At 43.1% G+C, this 18,336-nt stretch overlaps 2 protein-coding genes across 3 annotated transcripts in view; one reads left to right on the top strand and one right to left on the bottom strand.

The window, feature by feature from the left end:
- Positions 1–1,009: 1,009 nt before the first annotated feature.
- znf395b (zinc finger protein 395b) lies at positions 1,010–12,932 on the top strand. 2 transcript variants are annotated; one of them, XM_076037602.1, is made up of 10 exons: positions 1,010–1,249; positions 3,279–3,446; positions 3,841–3,998; positions 4,098–4,210; positions 4,674–4,873; positions 4,973–5,073; positions 6,384–6,849; positions 9,890–9,985; positions 10,707–10,813; positions 11,899–12,932. In XM_076037602.1, exons 2-10 carry the CDS (start codon positions 3,327–3,329, stop codon positions 12,008–12,010), a joined length of 1,473 nt encoding a protein of 490 aa, XP_075893717.1. In that variant the 5' UTR covers positions 1,010–1,249; positions 3,279–3,326; the 3' UTR covers positions 12,011–12,932. The 2 variants fall into 2 exon arrangements, with proteins under 2 accessions (XP_075893717.1, XP_075893716.1); XM_076037601.1 differs by having other exon boundaries at positions 4,970–5,073.
- pnocb (prepronociceptin b) overlaps positions 12,824–18,336 on the bottom strand; it is a 21,387-nt gene continuing 15,874 nt past the window's right edge. Inside the window, exon 3 of the mRNA XM_076037604.1 lies at positions 12,824–15,738. Coding sequence (XP_075893719.1) covers positions 15,091–15,738 — 648 coding nt within the window. The 3' untranslated portion in view covers positions 12,824–15,090. The remainder of the gene's footprint in view (positions 15,739–18,336) is intronic.

Raw genomic sequence — 18,336 nt, 5'->3', positions numbered from 1 at the left:
TCACTCAGACTGACCAGCTGTGCCACCCACCAGGAGGCCAGTCGAGTTTTTGATGTCGTTTATTTTAAAACAAATCAATGGATGATTAAAAAAAAAAAAAAAAAACACCGAAAGAGGCAGAAGTGGGTTCTTGTTTGAGAATCAGATTGGGACTAGGATTGGATCTCTCGCTGCCTCTCGCTGTGTCAGTGCTCAGACCTTAAATCCCTGCTGACTGGATGTCTGGTGGAGAGGGTGCAGACAGTCGACACTAATCCGGTCTCTCAAACACATGCGCGCACGCGTGCTCATACACTACTGCGCGCGCGCGCGCTCGCACACACACACACACACACACACACACACACACACACACACACACACACACACACACACACGAATGTGATCTCTATGTCGGGAATTTATCATCTAATTCCAGAATTGATGTGCTGTTTGTTATGGTGTCAACCACACTTCCGAGCTACTATCTACTTCAAACAAACAAACAAACAAATAAACAAACAAAAGTGATGGTGCTAAAAGACCTCCAATTAAGTTGGACCAATCATCTTCAACGCTTTTAGGATCCAAACTGCAGTTTCTCTATGTATAATATTAACCTGCACGTGCTAGTACCCTCCATTCAATTCAACGTGTCCCGACAGGCTTTTACGCAAAAACAGTGAGTTATTGAGCTGGCGATTGTGGCGTTGACACAATATAATCTTACAAGGTTATCAAATGAATGCTTTTCAAAGTATGTGCAGGCAAAGATATTGAAAATGATAGGCTTTATTGTCGAAAACATCTCATCTGATCTCTGTAAATGGAATGGAATGCTTCTATGATGGGCCTTGTTTGTTTTATTTGTTCAATGAAGGACAAAATCAAAAATGATTAAAAAAAAAACAAAACAAAAACAAAAATCAATCCAGTATCAAAGGGGACAAAGAGACAATACTAATTGCGAATGCTGCTGCTGCTGCTGCTGCTGCTCTGGTAACCTCTCACCTAGATCATCCCATCGGCAGGTCGGTATCTATGCGCTCTGTCCAGCTGTCACCGCCTGCATTGGCTCACCGAGCAGACGCACGTAGGCGCGTAGCCGAGCGAGCCGACCAACCCCCTCTCGTCTCGCCGGCAGAGCGAAGGAAGAGCCGGTGAGCGGCGGGACGGCCACGCTCCGACCGAGAATCCGCTGCTAACTCCGGCTCGGGCTCGGGCTCCGGCACCGGACGGGACCACTCGACACGCTCGCTCGACCGTGCGGGTGAGTCGAAAACGTCGCTTCCCCCCCCCACCCCCCTCCCCTCCACGCAGTCGGACGCTTTCGTCGTGTTTGTTTTGCGATAGAGGGATAGATCGAAAAACAAGGAGAGAGAAATGTTGTTTTCTTTCGGCGGCGTGAGACGGAGGAGGGAGGGAGGGGAAGGGGGGTGTTTCTGCCGAGCCCAGTCCGCGTTGCTAGGTGGAGATCCGGGGGGGGTGGGTGTATATGCGGGATCAAGTGTGACTTTTAGCCGGTTGCATCGTGTCTTTTGACGGGTTTTTATCGACCCAAAGTACGTGGTTGCACTTTTGTATGTGTTTGAAGGAGATTTAACAGCGTTTCATTCGGCTTCTTCGGCCGTCGCGCGCGGCTCCTCGCAGATTGTCAGCAGCTTCCTCCCCCGTATTTATTTGGAGAGTTGATATGGACTAAGTGCAAAAAATATGCTTTTGACGTGTTATCGGTGCGCTTTTTTTTTTTTTTTGGAGGGGGGGGGGGGGGGGTTTGTCCGTCACCTCGGGCCTACACGCGCAGGAAGAGGTGACGTTCGTTGGAAATGGACGCATTTCGTACTCGCGCGGTGTCTCAATTTTAGCACTACTCGCGTACATTTACGCAAATTCGATGCTATGAGTCGTTTATTTTGTGTTTTCAACACATAATGAGGTTTATTTTTGCAGCGATTAGGCCCCTTTGCCTCGTCCAGCTCCGTCCCTCCCGGCGAAACTCGTGTCCGAACACGTTGTCAGAAAGAGGTGTGTGTCTGAAAATCAGAGCTGGGCCAATCAGAGTCGTCGCCCCGCCTACGCTGTGCCGCTTGTTTACTACAGAATCTGGATTGTGATTGGTTAAATGCTGGGGGAAAATCAGGCTTGGTGCGACGTTCAAGTGCATATACAAGAATGGGAGAATCGAACGTTGGTGGGGGAAAATACAATCGGGCAAATATGTTTACTTCCACGTTTGCCTTCCTCATTATGTGCAAATCAGAGCAAGGATAGTGCATTTACTTTGTTGCTTGCAGAGCAAAATGGGCGCTGTTGATGGAAAACGACAAAACACTTTATCTATGAATGTTATAATAACAACACTTACCCTAATTTGTGCAAGTGATCACAATTTTCTGTCAGAAATATGATGCTCATGTTTACTAAAATCCTTTAGTAATGAAAATTAAACTTAAGAACCACACAACAACCGGAAAACAACATTGTAACTATTAAAAGAGAAGGTCATTTTTAATTATAATAATTTTATTATCATCATAATCTTTGTTTATCCTTTCATTCCTGAGATGCTAGCTACGATAATTTCGTGGAGTAACACCGCTAAATGGGTTTTGACAACCAAAAAAAAATAAAAATAAAAGTGCCAGCGTTCTTGAAGCTCGGTAAATTATGGATGGTAATGGTTTATTCAGGATTATTCCCGTGTGCCCTGAATGCAGCATTGCCCCCATTTCATCATCGGCACTGTGGGCGCCAGGCCGCAGCGGATATAACCAATCGTCACGTGACGTCTCCGGAACGTGTGCTGGTATTAGGCGAGATAGCTAAACTCCCGCAAGAAAGATTTCATTTTCCTGTTTCACTGCTCACGTGTCAAAAACGCCTTTGTCGCAGCAGAGGACAGCAGATTTACTAAAGCAAAGAATGCACAATGAACTGTAATTGACGAGACAATCAATTGAAGTACACTGTTGTCTATATTTTCTGCTTTTTGCACATTACACGTTGCTATATATTCTATGATGCTGTGTGCTTCTTTTTTAAACGCAACTCACCGAAACCAAAACGTTCAAGTATTTACAAAATGTCGACGCTTGGAAAATACATTATTGGCCTTAACAGTGAAGTTATTAAAGTAGCAGGAGGACCTGAGAGTTTATCCTCACCGTAACAGCAAAGACTTTTCCTTCGCCACCAATGTTCTGTTGCAATAAATAAAGCGATGTAAAATTCTTGATCATAAGCACGTCCTGAGCTGCCTTATTTAAAAACAAATGCTTCCTGCGCAAACGTTTTTGCAGAGTGGCGCGACGCTGTGCTGAGTCCCCTCCACTTTGTGCGGCAGCACCATGGCAGCTATGGGACCAGGAGAGGTTGCTCGAGTGGGTCCAGGTGGAACAGCAGTCTGCCTGTCGGGACCACGGGGGGCCTACACGTCTACAGGCAACAGCATTGAACAGCCAGCTATGGTCAGGACACGATATATTAAAAACCTTTTTTTTTTTTTTCTAGCATGTTGTGTACACATTGCAAATGCCTGATTTAAACCAATTTTCTCATTTTTAGTTTTCACCCCTGGCTCTAGTCGAGTGAGATCTAGCATCTCTGCAAATCTTCAGAAAAGAACAAATGTTTTGTTTACAGTCACCATGGACAATTCTCAGTTTTCGCTTTCCTGCAAAATTTGCCGCTTGGCGCTTCCAAATGTTTTGAAAACATTGGCAGGTTCCACCCTGGAAGACACGAAAAGAGACGACTGGAATTTATTTATTTATTTATTTATTTTGTATTTTGAAGACCATTCTGCAGTTTGGCGAGGCTGCTTTGATCTTGCTGTTCAAGCGTCTCGTTCAATTTCTGAAGGTTTACGCGCAAAACTGCATCCAAGCGGAGAACGTGCTGGGGGAAAGCAACCATCCTAAGAACAGTGCATCAGTTTGCCCACCGCAGCAGCAGCAGCAGCAGAGGGAGGCTGGGCACTGCTGGAGCAAGCTGACTGCGAGCGGAGAGGCTCAGTACAGGTAATGGACAGGAAAACGATACGTTCGGTTTGCGGGGATTGTGGTCAAATTTGACTCCGAGCGCTTTTTCTTTTCTTTTTTTTTCATGTTGCGTCTTAGTTTCCGCAGCCCCGAGTCTGTTGAGATGGATGAGATAATGGCGGCGATGGTGCTGACCAGTCTGTCCTGCAGCCCAGTGGTCCAGAGTCCTCCACAGATGGATCCGGGACCGGGTCAGTCTTCTTTCACTAACGCGAAGCTACACCATTAGCGCCTTGCACCTTTTCACCTATCAGACGTGGTATATTATCGGGATGAACCGATACCACATTTCTTTTTACCGAACAAGTAGAGTACAAGTACTTTGTTTGTACCTTTGTTTGTACCTTCTTTTTTTGGTACGCAACGATACGGAGTACTTGCATTACACTACATTATATTACACATTATAGAGGTACATGTACTTTTTTTTTAGTTATCCACAGACGTTCTATTATTTGAACAACATTCCTCAGCATGTTTTTATTGAATAACACAAACACAAATTTAACAAAATTGTCTTTTTTTTTTTATATTTCTCCAAATATTACACACTTAACCTTTAAGTCTTAGTCAAGATAAAAAAAAAACATTATTATTACTGTTGTTCTTCTTATTTTTTTTTAATACCGTGTCAATTTCTGTGACTCCTCCCAGGCGGAACGTCGTCCCCGGCAGACATGGAGTGCGGCGGCGGCGAGCTCTCCGACAGCGGCAGCAGCGGCTACTGGAGCTGGGACCACGGCAACGTGAGCCCCGCCCCCTCGCCGTCCATCACCGAGGTGGACAGCAGTCCCGACGAAGGCCTGCAGATGGAGCTGGAGCAGGGGGAGGAGCTCAACGCTAAAAAGACCAAGGTCGGTCCGTTGGCTGGTCGAATGTCTTTGTGTTTTCTCCTCCTCCTTCCTTCATCGTTTCGATCAACTCTGACCCGCGCTGTGCTCCGTTTCCAGCAGAACTCGTTCAAAGGCGTGTACAAGTGTCTGTGGCCCGCCTGTGGCAAGGTGCTGACGTCGTCCGTCGGAATAAAAAGACATATCCGGGTGCTGCACCTGGGGTGAGTTGGACCATTTTTGATCTGCGTGTGGAATGAGTGGAGCACCCACCATCAAATGACTGAAGACGTCAAGTGGTTGCATTTTAGATTGCAGCGCTCACCCTTCCTCTCCTGAGCTTGCCAGTGAGCTACGGTGGCCTGCGCAAACAAACCTGGAGACCTCGTCCACCTTCTTCTTTGTTGGTTTATTTGAGAATGCGAGCCTTCAGCCTAATACGAAACTTGCTGTCAGACGGGCTGGATTGTCCACACCAGGCTTCCTTAGAAATATAACGGTCTGTTCCATTGGTAGGAAAACCAAAGGACTTGTTATGCAAATATGCACTTTAGTTAATGTATTCATGGGCAGTATGTTAAGCTACCAATACAAAAAAAACGTAAATCAAGCCCAATATTACACACTAGACCTTGAAGTTAGTTCATACAGGAAAGCTATTTCTTTAATGGAGAATACTAGCCAGGACTTGTGCTCTTTAGTGGTACATTTAGTAATTACTAGTAATATGGGAGGCCTCGGAGGTCAAGCTGAGCTCCCGATGTTTTGAATCAACTTCTCCTATCAGCTGATGGCTCTGCTGATGATCTCCCTTGGCTCAATTGGCAAATTTAATACACGGCTCAGTATTTGGCTGCTGTGACCTGCCGACTGTTTCCGCTCCCCTACGCAACCACTTTGACACCAATCCCTTAAAATTTTGTTTCCGAGTGAAATATTGTCCTTTTTTGTTGTCTATTTATTTACACTTTTATTATACATCTTTATCTATATATATGTGTACTATATATGTATATATATACATATACATATATATATATATATACTTTGTTTTATATGTAATTGCAACAACTTTGGGGTGTGGCCTTTTCCTTATAAACAGGGGGGTGATCGGGAAGGGAACCCCCCCCCCACCAAAATAAAATAAAATAACAATAGTACATACAAACAAATACATTAAACACATCACCATAGGAATGTGAGTGTTTCTGTCATTGCCTTTCCCTCCCAAACATCTTGTAATAATCTGCGTTGAAGTCTCTGCCATTGTCTGTGTTGAAGGGAAAGCCAGACAGTTTGTCCCTCCAGAACGTTTCAGAGATTAAAAAAACAAGAGGGGATAAAATTTTCAAGTGGCGGGAGAGCCGTGACTTAGTCATGATGTCGAGGTTTTGAACGTTGTACATCTAGGCCACAGTCGTGTTGGGTTGTGGTCCCAACAAACAAAACGATGAGTTGTTGTTGTTTTTTTTAACTCTATGTGTTCTCTTGTCTTTCTCCCCTTTTTATGCACGCACACGCAAATGCAATGCAGCAACGTGTCCGATCAGTCCCAGCGAGAAGAGGACTTCTACTTCACCAAGATCTCCTTTGAGAGCGTGGAGGTCGGCTCTGCTCCGGCTACCTGCCAGCAGCAGCAGCAGCAGCAGCAGCAGCAGCCGCAGCAGCAGCAGCAGCAGCAGCAACAGCAACAGCAACAACACCAGCAGCAGCAGCAGCCGCAGCAGCAGCAGCAGCAGCAGCAACAGCAACAGCAACAACACCAGCAGCAGCAGCAGCAGCAGCAGCAGCAGCTGCAGCAGCAGGCTCCGGGCCCGGCGTCGTCCTCTCAACTCAGCTGGACCCTGTGTGGCTCTCCGCCTGCCTCAGGATTCCAAATCCCTCCAGCGCACAGGCCCAGGTCCAACTCCAGCTCCGGACCCAGCCTGGGCAGGCCCAGTTCACTCAGTCAGTCGGCCCCCAGCAGCTTCTGGCAGATCCACTCAGAACATCTCTACCAGGTGGGTTGCAGCACTTTGTTTGTTTGTTTGTTTGTTTGTGGTATTTCCATTACAGTTTTTGGCAAAATTAAAGCAATCTTTCTTAAAATTTCGACAAAGTACAATTGCGATTTGCAGGTGTTTCCATTGAATCGTATGAAGCACATGAGCCGTAATTCTGGTAAAATCTCGTCCTGTGATATTTAGGGAGAATTATTGGTTGTTTGTTAGTTAACATTTGTTTGCTGTCAAGAATTGTTCTTATATTTTTCTCTTTGATTACTTGTAAAAAACATTCCGTCTCCACCTCCGTCCAAACACAACGCGCCATTTTAACTTGAAGTGAACTGGCGACGTGACCTCGTGAAATGCGAATAAAGTGTTTCCACGACGCTTTTGCGATTTACCGTACCTCTATATTTGCTACGTCTGAAAAAAACGCCTCATGAGAGCGTCAAAACCTTTTAGCGATATTTGAGAGGCTTTACGAAGTTTAGGTGTTTCCATCACCAGTTTTTTGTATTGCGATATTTAGGTTTTGCGCAGTTCTATGTATTGTATGTACTGGCAAAAAAAGCAAAAATGTTAATTATTAGGACGTCTTAAATTATGTCACACCCAGCCCACTAGAGAACTTCATATCGGCCGTCACAGGTCAGTACAAGGGGCAAAACAAAATCATGTTGTAGGGAAAAAGTGACAGTCTGCATCAGAAAACAGGAGGCGGTCAGACCCGGTAGTAGTAGTTGATGCACAACCGTCAAAACATGTCAAAGTACAGAAGATGCACACGTTTTTAGTCTTTCGGAAACTATGACGTACGATTTTTAGGTTTTTGCTTTTGCAAAATGCTGCTTTTCCTGTGATAAAACTAATAATGGCACTTATCTTAGTTTTTTTTTACGCTTAATTCGTTTACTCGGAGCAATGCAAGGGAGGCGGCTCTTGTTAGCATGAATTACGAAATATTAGAGGCAGACTGGTGTATTTTGATACGGAAATGAATCAGCGTCCAAGCACCTTGATGCCCGGAGTCGCTCAGATTTCTCGCGTTAGAACTAAAAACTGAAATTACCACACCTTGATTCACTTTTTTTTTTTTATTATTACCGCCAATATATCCCAGCGGGCATTGTTGTCTTAGCACTGCTCTGTGCAGGTCACTGATGTTCCACTGACTGCGCCATTGTTTCAGAGGTACTCTTCACCCGGTGGCGCACCCCCCACCCCCTCAGCCGACAATGCCTTTAATGAGTCACTGACTTGAAACTTTGTGCATGCATCACAAAGCAGCACATTTTGCTGGTGACCTGCATTTACTCCGCACTCCACTGCCTGTAAATGGATGCTTTGTGACATTAAGTTTGTGCTCGCTCTCTCAAGGAGACTCGGCCCCATTTCCAGTCCGCGAGAGGTGACAAGACACGCAGTGACTTTAAACGGGCTCCACCGTTGTGCCCGTTGAGCCAAACGATTTTGATGCATCCTTATTCGTGTGCATGTGACAGGCTCGGCCAGTGGCCTTTTGGGGGAAAAAAGGTCTGCGCAATCATTTTCTACATGGGGAAAAAATGGCAAAGACTTTAAAATTTTGTTCCAACCTTTTCTTGGTTATTGAATTTCGGTGGCATGCTCATGAGGCAACAGTGTTGGAGGAGCTGTTATCCAGTATGCAGCTGGCAATGACTCACCACAAATCTTTTTTTCTAGCAAAGTAAAACTTTCAAACTTTGGCATTAAAGGTTTAAGCGTGTAATATTTGGAGATTTTGAAGAAGAAACGGCGACATCAAGTGGTTACATTTTAGATTGCAGCGCTCTTTCACTCGCCCTGCCCCTCCTCAGTTTACCGGTGAACTACTGTGACCTGTGCACCAAAACCAGGATGCCTCGTCCACCTTCGTTTTCATTGGTGTATTTGAGGACCCTAATTACAAAACTAAGAAAACTTAAACTTAACTTCTAAAACTCTCTCTCGCTCTCTCTCTCTCTCTCGCTCTCTCTCTCTCTCTTTCTTTCTCTCTCTTTCTTTATCTCTCTCTAGAGCTGTTCTAAGGGTAGAAAGCCAAATAACTTTTATTGTACTGCAATTACTGTATTTTATTAATGGACCTGTGGCTAGTAAATGAAGCTTTAACCAGTATAAAATTCATAAATCAAGCAAAATATTACACACTGGGCCTTTAAAGTGATAGTTTCACACTACTGCTCAATTGTCTCAAAGGTTCTGCAGATGCAGAGGGGCTATGCAGGAAAAAAGGACGTCACAGGAATGGCTGATCTTATGCACAATGCGGATGGATGTTGCCTGTTTGCTGTGGCGCAATCAATACACATCAGTCAATTAGCCGTGAATGTTGGTCTCTTCAGTTTGAAGGACAGCCTCAGCGTTTCTAGTTCAGACTTTGAGCTGCAGTTTCGCTTTCATCCTTTGCACAACAACACGGCCATTGCATTGCATTGCCCCGTGGCGGCCATTTCCGTCATGGGTGGTCCACTTCCAACAATTATCGGGGGTTTGTTGGTCAAATAACTGCTAGCTTGAGCTGTGGACAGGCCTTGCAAAACAAAGAGGCTGAAGAGGTTGTTCAGCATTAGCTGGCATACTAGCGCTCATGAAGTGACGCCTTGCCAACATTTTAACTTTAAGTCACTCTGACAATCAGCTCGGCCTCTTACGTTGAGAAAAAAGTCAGTCGGAATCTGAATGTCTTGTTTCAGCACCTAATATGGACAAAAAGCCAGCGCATTTGAAAATGCGCAAGTTGTCATTTTTCATATTTGGTGTATTCGTTGGCATGCCAGTAACACAAAACGACACGTGAGAAAGTACTGAAGAAGTCTGTATAGGAACCCTGTAATCTGATTGAGAAATAAGCACTCACATGTACACGACCACAGGAAAGAACTATTCACTAGACATTTATGTAGGCAGAGCCAGGAGCCAATGCTGTGATTGGCCTTGATCATGATGTTGTTGCACTACAGTACAAACAACTGTCAATGTTTTTCTTCTCAAAGCATTGTAATAAGCCAGGTTTTTGTATCTGTACTGTTTCCAGGCCTGTAGCCCCGTCCAGGTACCTGTGGTCTCCAAAAGCTCTGGCTGCCAAGGCTGGACTCCCTCAACGTCCGTCTCCAGCCACACTAACGTTCTGGTGGGTCCCACTTTCATTTGCATTTCCTTGTTAATTTGCACTTCCCCTCTGATTGCCTGTCATCTTTCACGTTTGGAGATTCTGAGCGACTGTGTTTCCAGGAAAGTCCTTCACTGTAAATAAACATGGTAATAATACAAAATATCAAAAAATAAATCCTTTCTCTGTGTTAATTTGGTTCCTAATGAAGTCACAGAGCTTTAAACATATGAATTAAAATGTGATTAATCACAATTAACTATGATAATTCAGAGTTTATTGTGATTTTAAAAATGAGTGATTGGTTCTAATATATAATAGTAATAATTTCAAGACCATTGGACGGTCAGTTTGTCACAGTGGACTGAAGATGATTCTCAAGCTAAATCCGACTTTGTCAGATAGTCACACGTGTTTTCTTCCAGAGGTGTTCTGTATCTGAACTGGTCTCACGTCTCGCTTGTGAATGGAACGTAAAATAGAAATTCCTTGCTTTATGAATTGCCAATAAGAGAAAGCACATGTAGGCTGAGGCGGGATGGATGGAGTGTAAAAAATGTACAGCATTTAATTTAATGTTGTAGACCACAGCCACTAACAGCGGAGTAAAAACACTGACAGTGTGCCGCTGAAACACACATTGTGAGCGATGACGATTTTTGTTTGACGTAAAGGCCTCCGTCGGTGCTCGCGCTTGATGAAGGATGCTGCTCTAATCCTTTGGCCTCGCGCTTCTCTGCAGGTGGCAAAGCCGAGATGCCGCTCTGTCAGCGTCGGTGAACAGTGGCTCCAGCAGAACAGGCTGCAGCCAATGACCGTGTCACCCTCGCGCACTCACTGCTCCTTCAGGTGAGGTGTCGACCCGCTCGGTAAACATTCCTAAACGTTATACAGCGTCAAATATTACCACGAAACACATTCCTGTACTTGCCTTGGATGTGTGTCAAGGGACATTATGTTGTTGACTAGGGATGTTAACAATTAATCGATTATTGATTAATTGTCGATTAAGAATTTAATCAGTTGGATTAAATTAGTCGCAGTTTTTATACAGTTTTTTTTTTGTTGTTAAATAGCATGGTGTATACCTGTATACTTTGAACAAGTTAAAAAAAAAAAAAAAAAAAAAAAAAGTGGTTGGAGACTTAAATGTCCAGTGTTTAATATTTGGCTTCATTTATGGTTTTTATATTGGTCAAATCTTAACATACAGCCCATAAATACGTGAATAAAAGTGTATACTTGCAGTTAAATTAAAGTAATTTGGTTTTCCTAATCTTAGAACGGTTCTCACTTGTTGCCATCTTGCACTGCCATATTTCTAAGGAAGCCTGGTGTGGACAATCCAGCCCTCCTGACAGTACATTTCGTAATTAGGGTGAACGCTCACATCCTCTGATAAACCAATGAAGTAGAAGGTTGGTGTGCACAGGCCACCGTAGTTGAGTATGGGAGAGGGAGACAGAGTGAAAAAGCAATCTAAAATTTAACCACCCACTGTTTCTTCTTCAAAATCTCCAAATATTACACACTTAATAGTGGTCCTTAATGGAGTATATCTAAGATAATTTCATTGTGTATCCAAATTCTAATCTAATCTAATTCTTTTTACCACTGCGTTTGACATAAAAGATTCCACATAGTGACAATACCTAATTTAAAATTTAGATTTATCATAACATTGAGAACTTCTCCTGGAATCTTTGAACTGTGAGAGCATCCAATTATAAAGATAAAATTAACCTGCTTTAATTGGATAACCACCTCTATATTTGTAAATCCGCATGTTATATTTCCATAGCTTGCATCAGTGCGGGTGTCGTTCTATGTAAGCATTTTACGTAACCGTTTGCCAGTCAAGCCAGCGACGGGCTTTCTCTGTCTTGCTTTGCTTTTTTCTCACCGGCGCCACTCTGTGCCCCGATGTCTTGCAGGAAAGGTCGCGGGGAGGCGAAAAAGTGCCGCAAAGTCTACGGAGTGGAGCGCAAGGACCAGTGGTGCACCGCCTGCCGTTGGAAAAAAGCATGCCAGCGCTTCCCAGACTAAAAACAAACACCTTAAAAAAGGAATACGACAAAAAAAAAAACGAATGGATGGACAGATGAGTGATGAAAGAGACTTTATTGAAAAGATATAATTCAGGGCCCGAGAGCCATCAAGAAAAACAGATGTTCTTTTAATACACTTGTTTTTACGTTCAACCCGCTTCGTTTCTATCCTCATGAAATGCAAACGGTGTTTTTCCGCATCTTTGTACGTTGATCCTGAATACTCAAGTCTGCGATGGTGCTAACTGTTGGCTGACTTTGACCATGTGATGTGCTAAACCCCCAATACTCCTTTATCCAAAGGTTGTAGTAATAACCTCATAGCCCCACTGTGTTAGACTGCTACTTGGCTGTTTTTCGTTATTTCACCCTATTCCTTAAGTGGATATATTATACAGTGGTAATGATGAACAATATATTGTGTGCTTTGAGTTATGTACAAGTATTTTATACCTTTTTTATCGTCTCGTTCCAACCCATGATTTTTTGGCAGACTTTTGATTTTGTTTGTTGTTGGGGTGGGGGGTGGGGGGGGGGCAATGTTTTTTGGCACTTTGTTGGAATCTAAACTCACAAGAATAAGCTACTTCTTGGTTTGACCCAAGCAACTCCCTGTCCTTCCTGCCCATGTGTTGGCATATGACCAGTGTTAATGGTTCTATCCGTGAAGTGTGGGTTTGGGGAATTGGGGTTAGTATTAGGGGAAGGAGTAATTAAAAGCAATAAAAAAAAAGGGAAATATATTGTCAAACACCAATTAAAGACTGAACATTAAAAAAAAAAAAAAAAAAAGGCGAGTTGTCCTATTGCATGAAAGTCAACAAGAGAAATAGCAAACTATTTTATTGTCATTTTTTTTTTCTTTACATAGTTTGAAGACTGAACAATGGTGCCATGGTATAAATGTGATTTTAAATGTACACTGTATTCACAAATCTCATGATTTATTTTTGAGTGTGTTTATTGTATCGACAGAACAAACTGCACGAACATGCATTTGAACACACTCTGCAGTCACACACTCAGATGCAGATACAGTCGTACACCCCAGAAAACATATTAGCTCTACCAAGATGCGAAAGACTTCGTATGTGACCTGTTAGTGGAGAAAAGTGCTTCAATGACAAAACAATCACTTTTTTTTTTTTGGTTTGTTTTGTTCGTTTTAAACCCAGCCAGAAACATGGTGTTTGTAATGATAACAGCGACATCCAACATGCAACATTCCATTTCTCTCTTGCTCTTAGTTAGAACGTGACCAGTCATTTAGATTCCCTTTTTTTTTTTTTGGTTGTAATTTAAATCAAGCAGCAGTCTTAATTATTATTTAATTGCATGGCAATTTAGTAAAGTCATTCATTCAATTTAGTATACATTTTTACAAGTTCCAACTATTTGTTAATGAACAGTTGGAACGTTGTGTTTGTTGAAGACTTTCTCATTTTCCTTTTTGTGTAATGTAATGATAAATACCACGCTTTTGTGGGATATTCAGCCCATCTGACAAGTGGAGAAAGGGTCTCAGGGAAAATGTGCCAAATTTCTTCTCCATTTGGAAAATAGTTTTTTTTTTCATGAGTGCGTATTGGAACGCGTTGTTTTGAGGCTAACGTTCGCCTGATTGGCAACATCTACACCTGCAATGTACAAACTATGGAGATCAAGTGGAGAACAAGTTCCTCAATCACTTCACTTGGCTTGTCACCCTCGAAGGCCGTCACACTGTTGCAGTGTATCAGGATTAAAATGTGCACCCGGTGCCAGTGCCGAATCTCCACAATTTGGAACCAAAGGTTGAGGGACGAAATGACGTGCAATAGCCACATGTTAGCCGGTAGGTTGTTAGCCTAGTTGTTGTGACTGCATGTGGTTCTCTAACCTGTTTTTGGGCGTCAATTACACTAAAATTAATGGAAGTTACAGGTGTATAGTTTGTACTTGTTACCGAGTTGAATAATCCAATCCCCCAAAATAACAATACCAGGAGAAGAAAAGCCTGTTTTTCAATGCAAGGAAAATTTGGCACGTTCTTCCCGGGACTGTCCGCACTTCTCTCGATTCCTACAATTGGGACGTCATTGAAAAGGGAAATTAACAAGTTTTCCAGTAAAACCTAAATGACAGTGGTATTGCAACAAGATTTCCTATTTTGTTTTATTTTTCCTGGATAATCCACGATGTGCACCGACTGCCGATATGTTCCTTCCTCAAACACTAGAGGGCAATGTTGCTCCACCGGTTTCCGCGCTCAATAAGCATCATCGATCCTCTGAAAAGATGCAGCCTGACCTCCCAAATCTCACCGAGCTTGTGGAGATTAAACGTTAAGGAACATTTTTAAACCCAATGACTTTTATTAAATTGGTTGATTTGATTTATAGACCAGCAGTTTTACTCTTTGCATTCCACTTGGATTTCTCTTGAGTTCTTCTTTGGTGCTGCAAGGTGGGCACAGGTTGACCAGATAGAGATAGCTATTGGAATTCAATGTTTTTAATTAACTTAAGCTCTAAATAAAGGAAACTGTTTGTCGGAATATAAATGTCCACCACAGAGTCAGTTCTTTCAACTCCAACTTCAGGCTGTTTAAACCCTGTCAACATGAGCTTAGTTTTGCAGGGCGAGAAAAAAAACAAATCAAATCAAAACAAAAACACTTTCTAAATATTATTTGGACCCATCATTGCAACACAAAAAAATATTTATTTTCAATTGCACTTTTCTAACTCTTTTATTTACAGAATTTGCATGAAACAATACTCCATAAGAAAGACATGGGGGCTGAAACGTTCCTTCTTACTCAGAGACACGAAAAGGTGCAACAAAATGCCAGGGTTCTTCTTTTGATGATGATGATGATGATGATGATGATGATGATGATGACAATGAAGAAGACGATGATGATGATGGTGGTGATGATGATGATGGTGATGGTGATGATGATGATGATGATGATGATGATGATGATGGGTGGGTGGGTGTGATGAGGGCGACATTGACCCGGGGGTGAGCTGTTCAACTCATGCTCGGCTGAGGTAACGTGGGGGGTGCCGGGACTATCGGGGGTAGGGGGCGACACTAAAGTCTGTTCTGCCTCCAGACCCGACTGACGGGGGCGCTGTTGAACCTGCCGCTGCGGCTGCTCCTCAGGCTCAGGTACTGCCTGAGCAGCTGGTTCACCCGCTTCTGATTGTTCCACTTGCGGGCGGATTTGCGGACGCCTATGAAGCCGCCGTAGCGCTTCTGCAGGGGTCTGCCCGGGTAGCCGATCAGCTTCCTGTAGCCGTGGCGCCCTCTCTGGAAGCCACCGAAGCGCTTGGACAGAGTGACTTCCTCCGACGCGTCGACCTCGTCCCCCTCCAGCTGCCCGTCGTCCCCCGCGTTCCTCTCCTCCCTGGGCCCTGTCAGGTCGAGATCCAGACCCTGCGGACCCTCCCCCTCCTCGGCCGACTCCGGCAGCGATGAGTCATATAGGCTGCCGCGCTGCTCAAAGGGCAGCTCGTCTTCCTCTTGGTCCCCCTCATCCAGGTTCTCGGACGCTGCTACGGACTGCTCAAGGGCTGAGTTCAAGTCCAGTGTGGTCAGGCCCCCCAGCTCCTCTCTTTTCCTCTTGAACAGAGCGCCCCCCTCGGGCAGAGCGGGGTGGTGCGACAGCTTCACGGCCTGTTTGCACAACTCCCATGTGAAGGAGGGCGAGATCTGACCCTCGCACTCTAGCAAACACACCTGCAGAGGAAGGAGGGGAAAGAGAGGAGAGAAACCTTGATTATGGATCTCAATCTACAATTGAGAGATTTGCTATGAATTGCATTTCAGTCACAGTCATCCTTGACAGCCGTTTTACAGGCATTTATTTTTGTATTGCGGCCTATGGGAAAAAAGCTTTTTGGGCCCATGGGATTTTTTTTTTACTGCAGTACCTCGATTGGCCACTGGGATAAAATGACTCGCCGCCACGTTGCCAGCCCGGTTTCCAGTTCTTATAATACGTCCATGGCACTAACCCCAAAACCCAAACACTCCCTTAAATACCAGGTTTCCTTAAGAAATTTACACACTGGACCTTTAACAAGAGGAAGAAGAAAACAGAGGTCTGGAGTAAAATAAATCAAAGATGCATTTCCGTACTTTAACGTATAGCTATATAGATGTAGATAGATTTTTTTGGGATTGCTCTGTGGGCAAGACATCAGTTTTTTTGAATGACAACATAGGATCATTATAATGGAATCTTCACAGACAACAGTTTTTGTGTTTTGAGGGAGACAGACACAAACAAATGCAAATTATTTCTGTTTATTTTTGACACGTAAAAAAAAAACCCAGCTAAACTAAACTTGTGTACTTGCCCTGGGTGTACGCCAACATCCTGTTTTGACTTGGACAGACCTGTTTGGGGGTGACTGCACTCAAAGAAATTGCACTTACAGACTCAAGAGCACTGGCATAGGACGTGTGTCTGCACTCTGCACTGTTTTTTTTTTTTTTTCAACTAATGTGCCAGGACTGATAGTAGAGACAGAATTACCTCTAGTTGTGCACAACCCTCTCTTATCAAGAAACCTTCTAAAAAAAAAAGAAAAAAGAAGAAAGGTAGAGGAATGTGCAGCTTTTTGTGAATGTTTTTCAGCGTAATTATTTATTGACTTATTTCTGTGCAAAACAGCTCTGGGTCTGCCAGCTTTCCGATATCGTAATGGAATCTGTCACAAATGTAAATGTGTCCGGACATTTTTTTTCACCACTGTAGCAATTTCTTGATCCTAGTTTTGGAGCAGCCATTTCTTTATCTCATACTCCCCACCATCTTGTGTTTAATGGGAGTTAATTGCGTATTGGATTGATGTAAAATTAAGACATGAAAATGGATGAGAGATGGTTGAGCTCGATGCCAAAGTTAAATTGTGTAGTGTTGGATGTTTTTTTTTTTTTTTTTTACCGTAACCAATCCTTCTGATTTGGAGCCAATCTGCATCCCCCGTTTTTTTTTTTTTTTAATTGTTACGAAAGCCAGATTAACCACCACGAGCTGCTCTCAAAACCACAGAATGCAGAAAAAAAGCAAGCTGGTGCACAATGGCTGCAGCTAAAGAGATTAGTGTGGACACATGCAATAGTGACAGTTAAATTGGAACTCATTAAAAGAAAAGCAGAAAACTCAGTAGGAAATCTGATTTTGCTTTGCTTTGCTCTGGTCCTGTGCTAGCAAGAGTCCAGTTGCTGCAGCTTCTAGAAACACAAAATTTGACGGGTGGCGATTCATTTGATTCTTTTTGGTTTCCTGAATGAGCCACCACCTTTGATGGATTGGTGGAATACGTTCAACAGATTTAGGCAATGCAGTAGTAAACAATATACTAGTTGTGTGAAAATAAATTACAAATTGGAAATGTCCATTTTATAAATAACTCTAATCCCAACTGACAGGAAGAAGAATCGGTGCAAAGGTTTTGCCGGGACCCAAGATGAGTTACAGCTCAACAGTGATACTCTGCCATATGTCTTTTCTCTTATTTTTGATTTGCATCTCACTTGTCAAACAGCGCTGTGCTGACAGAAGCAGATCATCCGCGAGCTAATCGGTTACCAGTTTTGATGTCGCTCGTGGTTAGAGACGGTCCTTTTGTACAAACATTGTGATTGGTTGATGTGTTTTGTTTTTTTTTGTCACGCCAAATTTAAAAAAATCTGCAAGTCAGAAAAATGAAAGATTGGCTATGTCTTTTTCTACTTTGTACCCAAGCTAATTATCCGAGACTCGTGTAAGTAAACAGAAAAATGGTCACAACTGCTCTTTTTGTTTTTTCAAGGCAACAGTCCATTTTTCACCTTGTGGTTTAAAGATTAAGGCGGCACTGGTGTATCTGTGGGTCTGATGAGTCTCATGTCTGCATGTCTGCATCTTCATGCTGAAGTGGGAAAAAGGTTCTAAGAAGTTCTTAAAGTTCCAATGTGTAATATTTGGCCTGATTTACGATTTTTATATTGGTAAAAAACTTAATATGCTGCCCATAAGTACGTCAATGAAAATGTATACTCCCTTTACAATAAAAGTAATTGTAAAAGTATCATTTTCTACCCATAGAACAGTTCTGACATAAATATACACATACAGTATATAAATGTATATGTGTGCGTGTATATATATAGAGAGAGATCAAGGATTTTGTTCCCGGTTAGCTGCCATCTTACACCACCATATTTCTAAGGAAGCCTGGTGTGGACAATCCAGCCCTCCTGATAACGCGTCTCGTAAGTAGGGTGAACACTCGCAGTCCCAAATAAACTAATGAAGAAGAAAATGGACAAGGTATCCACGTTTGT

Source organism: Nelusetta ayraudi, unplaced genomic scaffold (assembly GCF_046127955.1).
Source record: "Nelusetta ayraudi isolate G7.1 ecotype Tasmania unplaced genomic scaffold, CSIRO-AGI_Nayr_v1 ptg000052l, whole genome shotgun sequence".
Classification (NCBI taxonomy): Eukaryota; Metazoa; Chordata; class Actinopteri; order Tetraodontiformes; family Monacanthidae; genus Nelusetta; species Nelusetta ayraudi.
The sequence above is the reverse complement of the archived record's forward strand: the minus strand, read 5'-3'. Positions and strand labels throughout refer to the sequence as shown.

Excerpts from the sequence above, each read along its gene's own strand:
- znf395b (XM_076037601.1), top strand. The coding sequence starts at position 3,327 with ATGGCAGCTATGGGACCAGGAGAGGTTGCTCGAGTGGGTCCAGGTGGA. Across the intron at positions 4,874-4,969 it reads TCAACGCTAAAAAGACCAAG|CAGAACTCGTTCAAAGGCGT; the intron begins GTCGGTCCGTTG and ends CTCCGTTTCCAG. Across the intron at positions 6,850-9,889 it reads ACTCAGAACATCTCTACCAG|GCCTGTAGCCCCGTCCAGGT; the intron begins GTGGGTTGCAGC and ends TACTGTTTCCAG.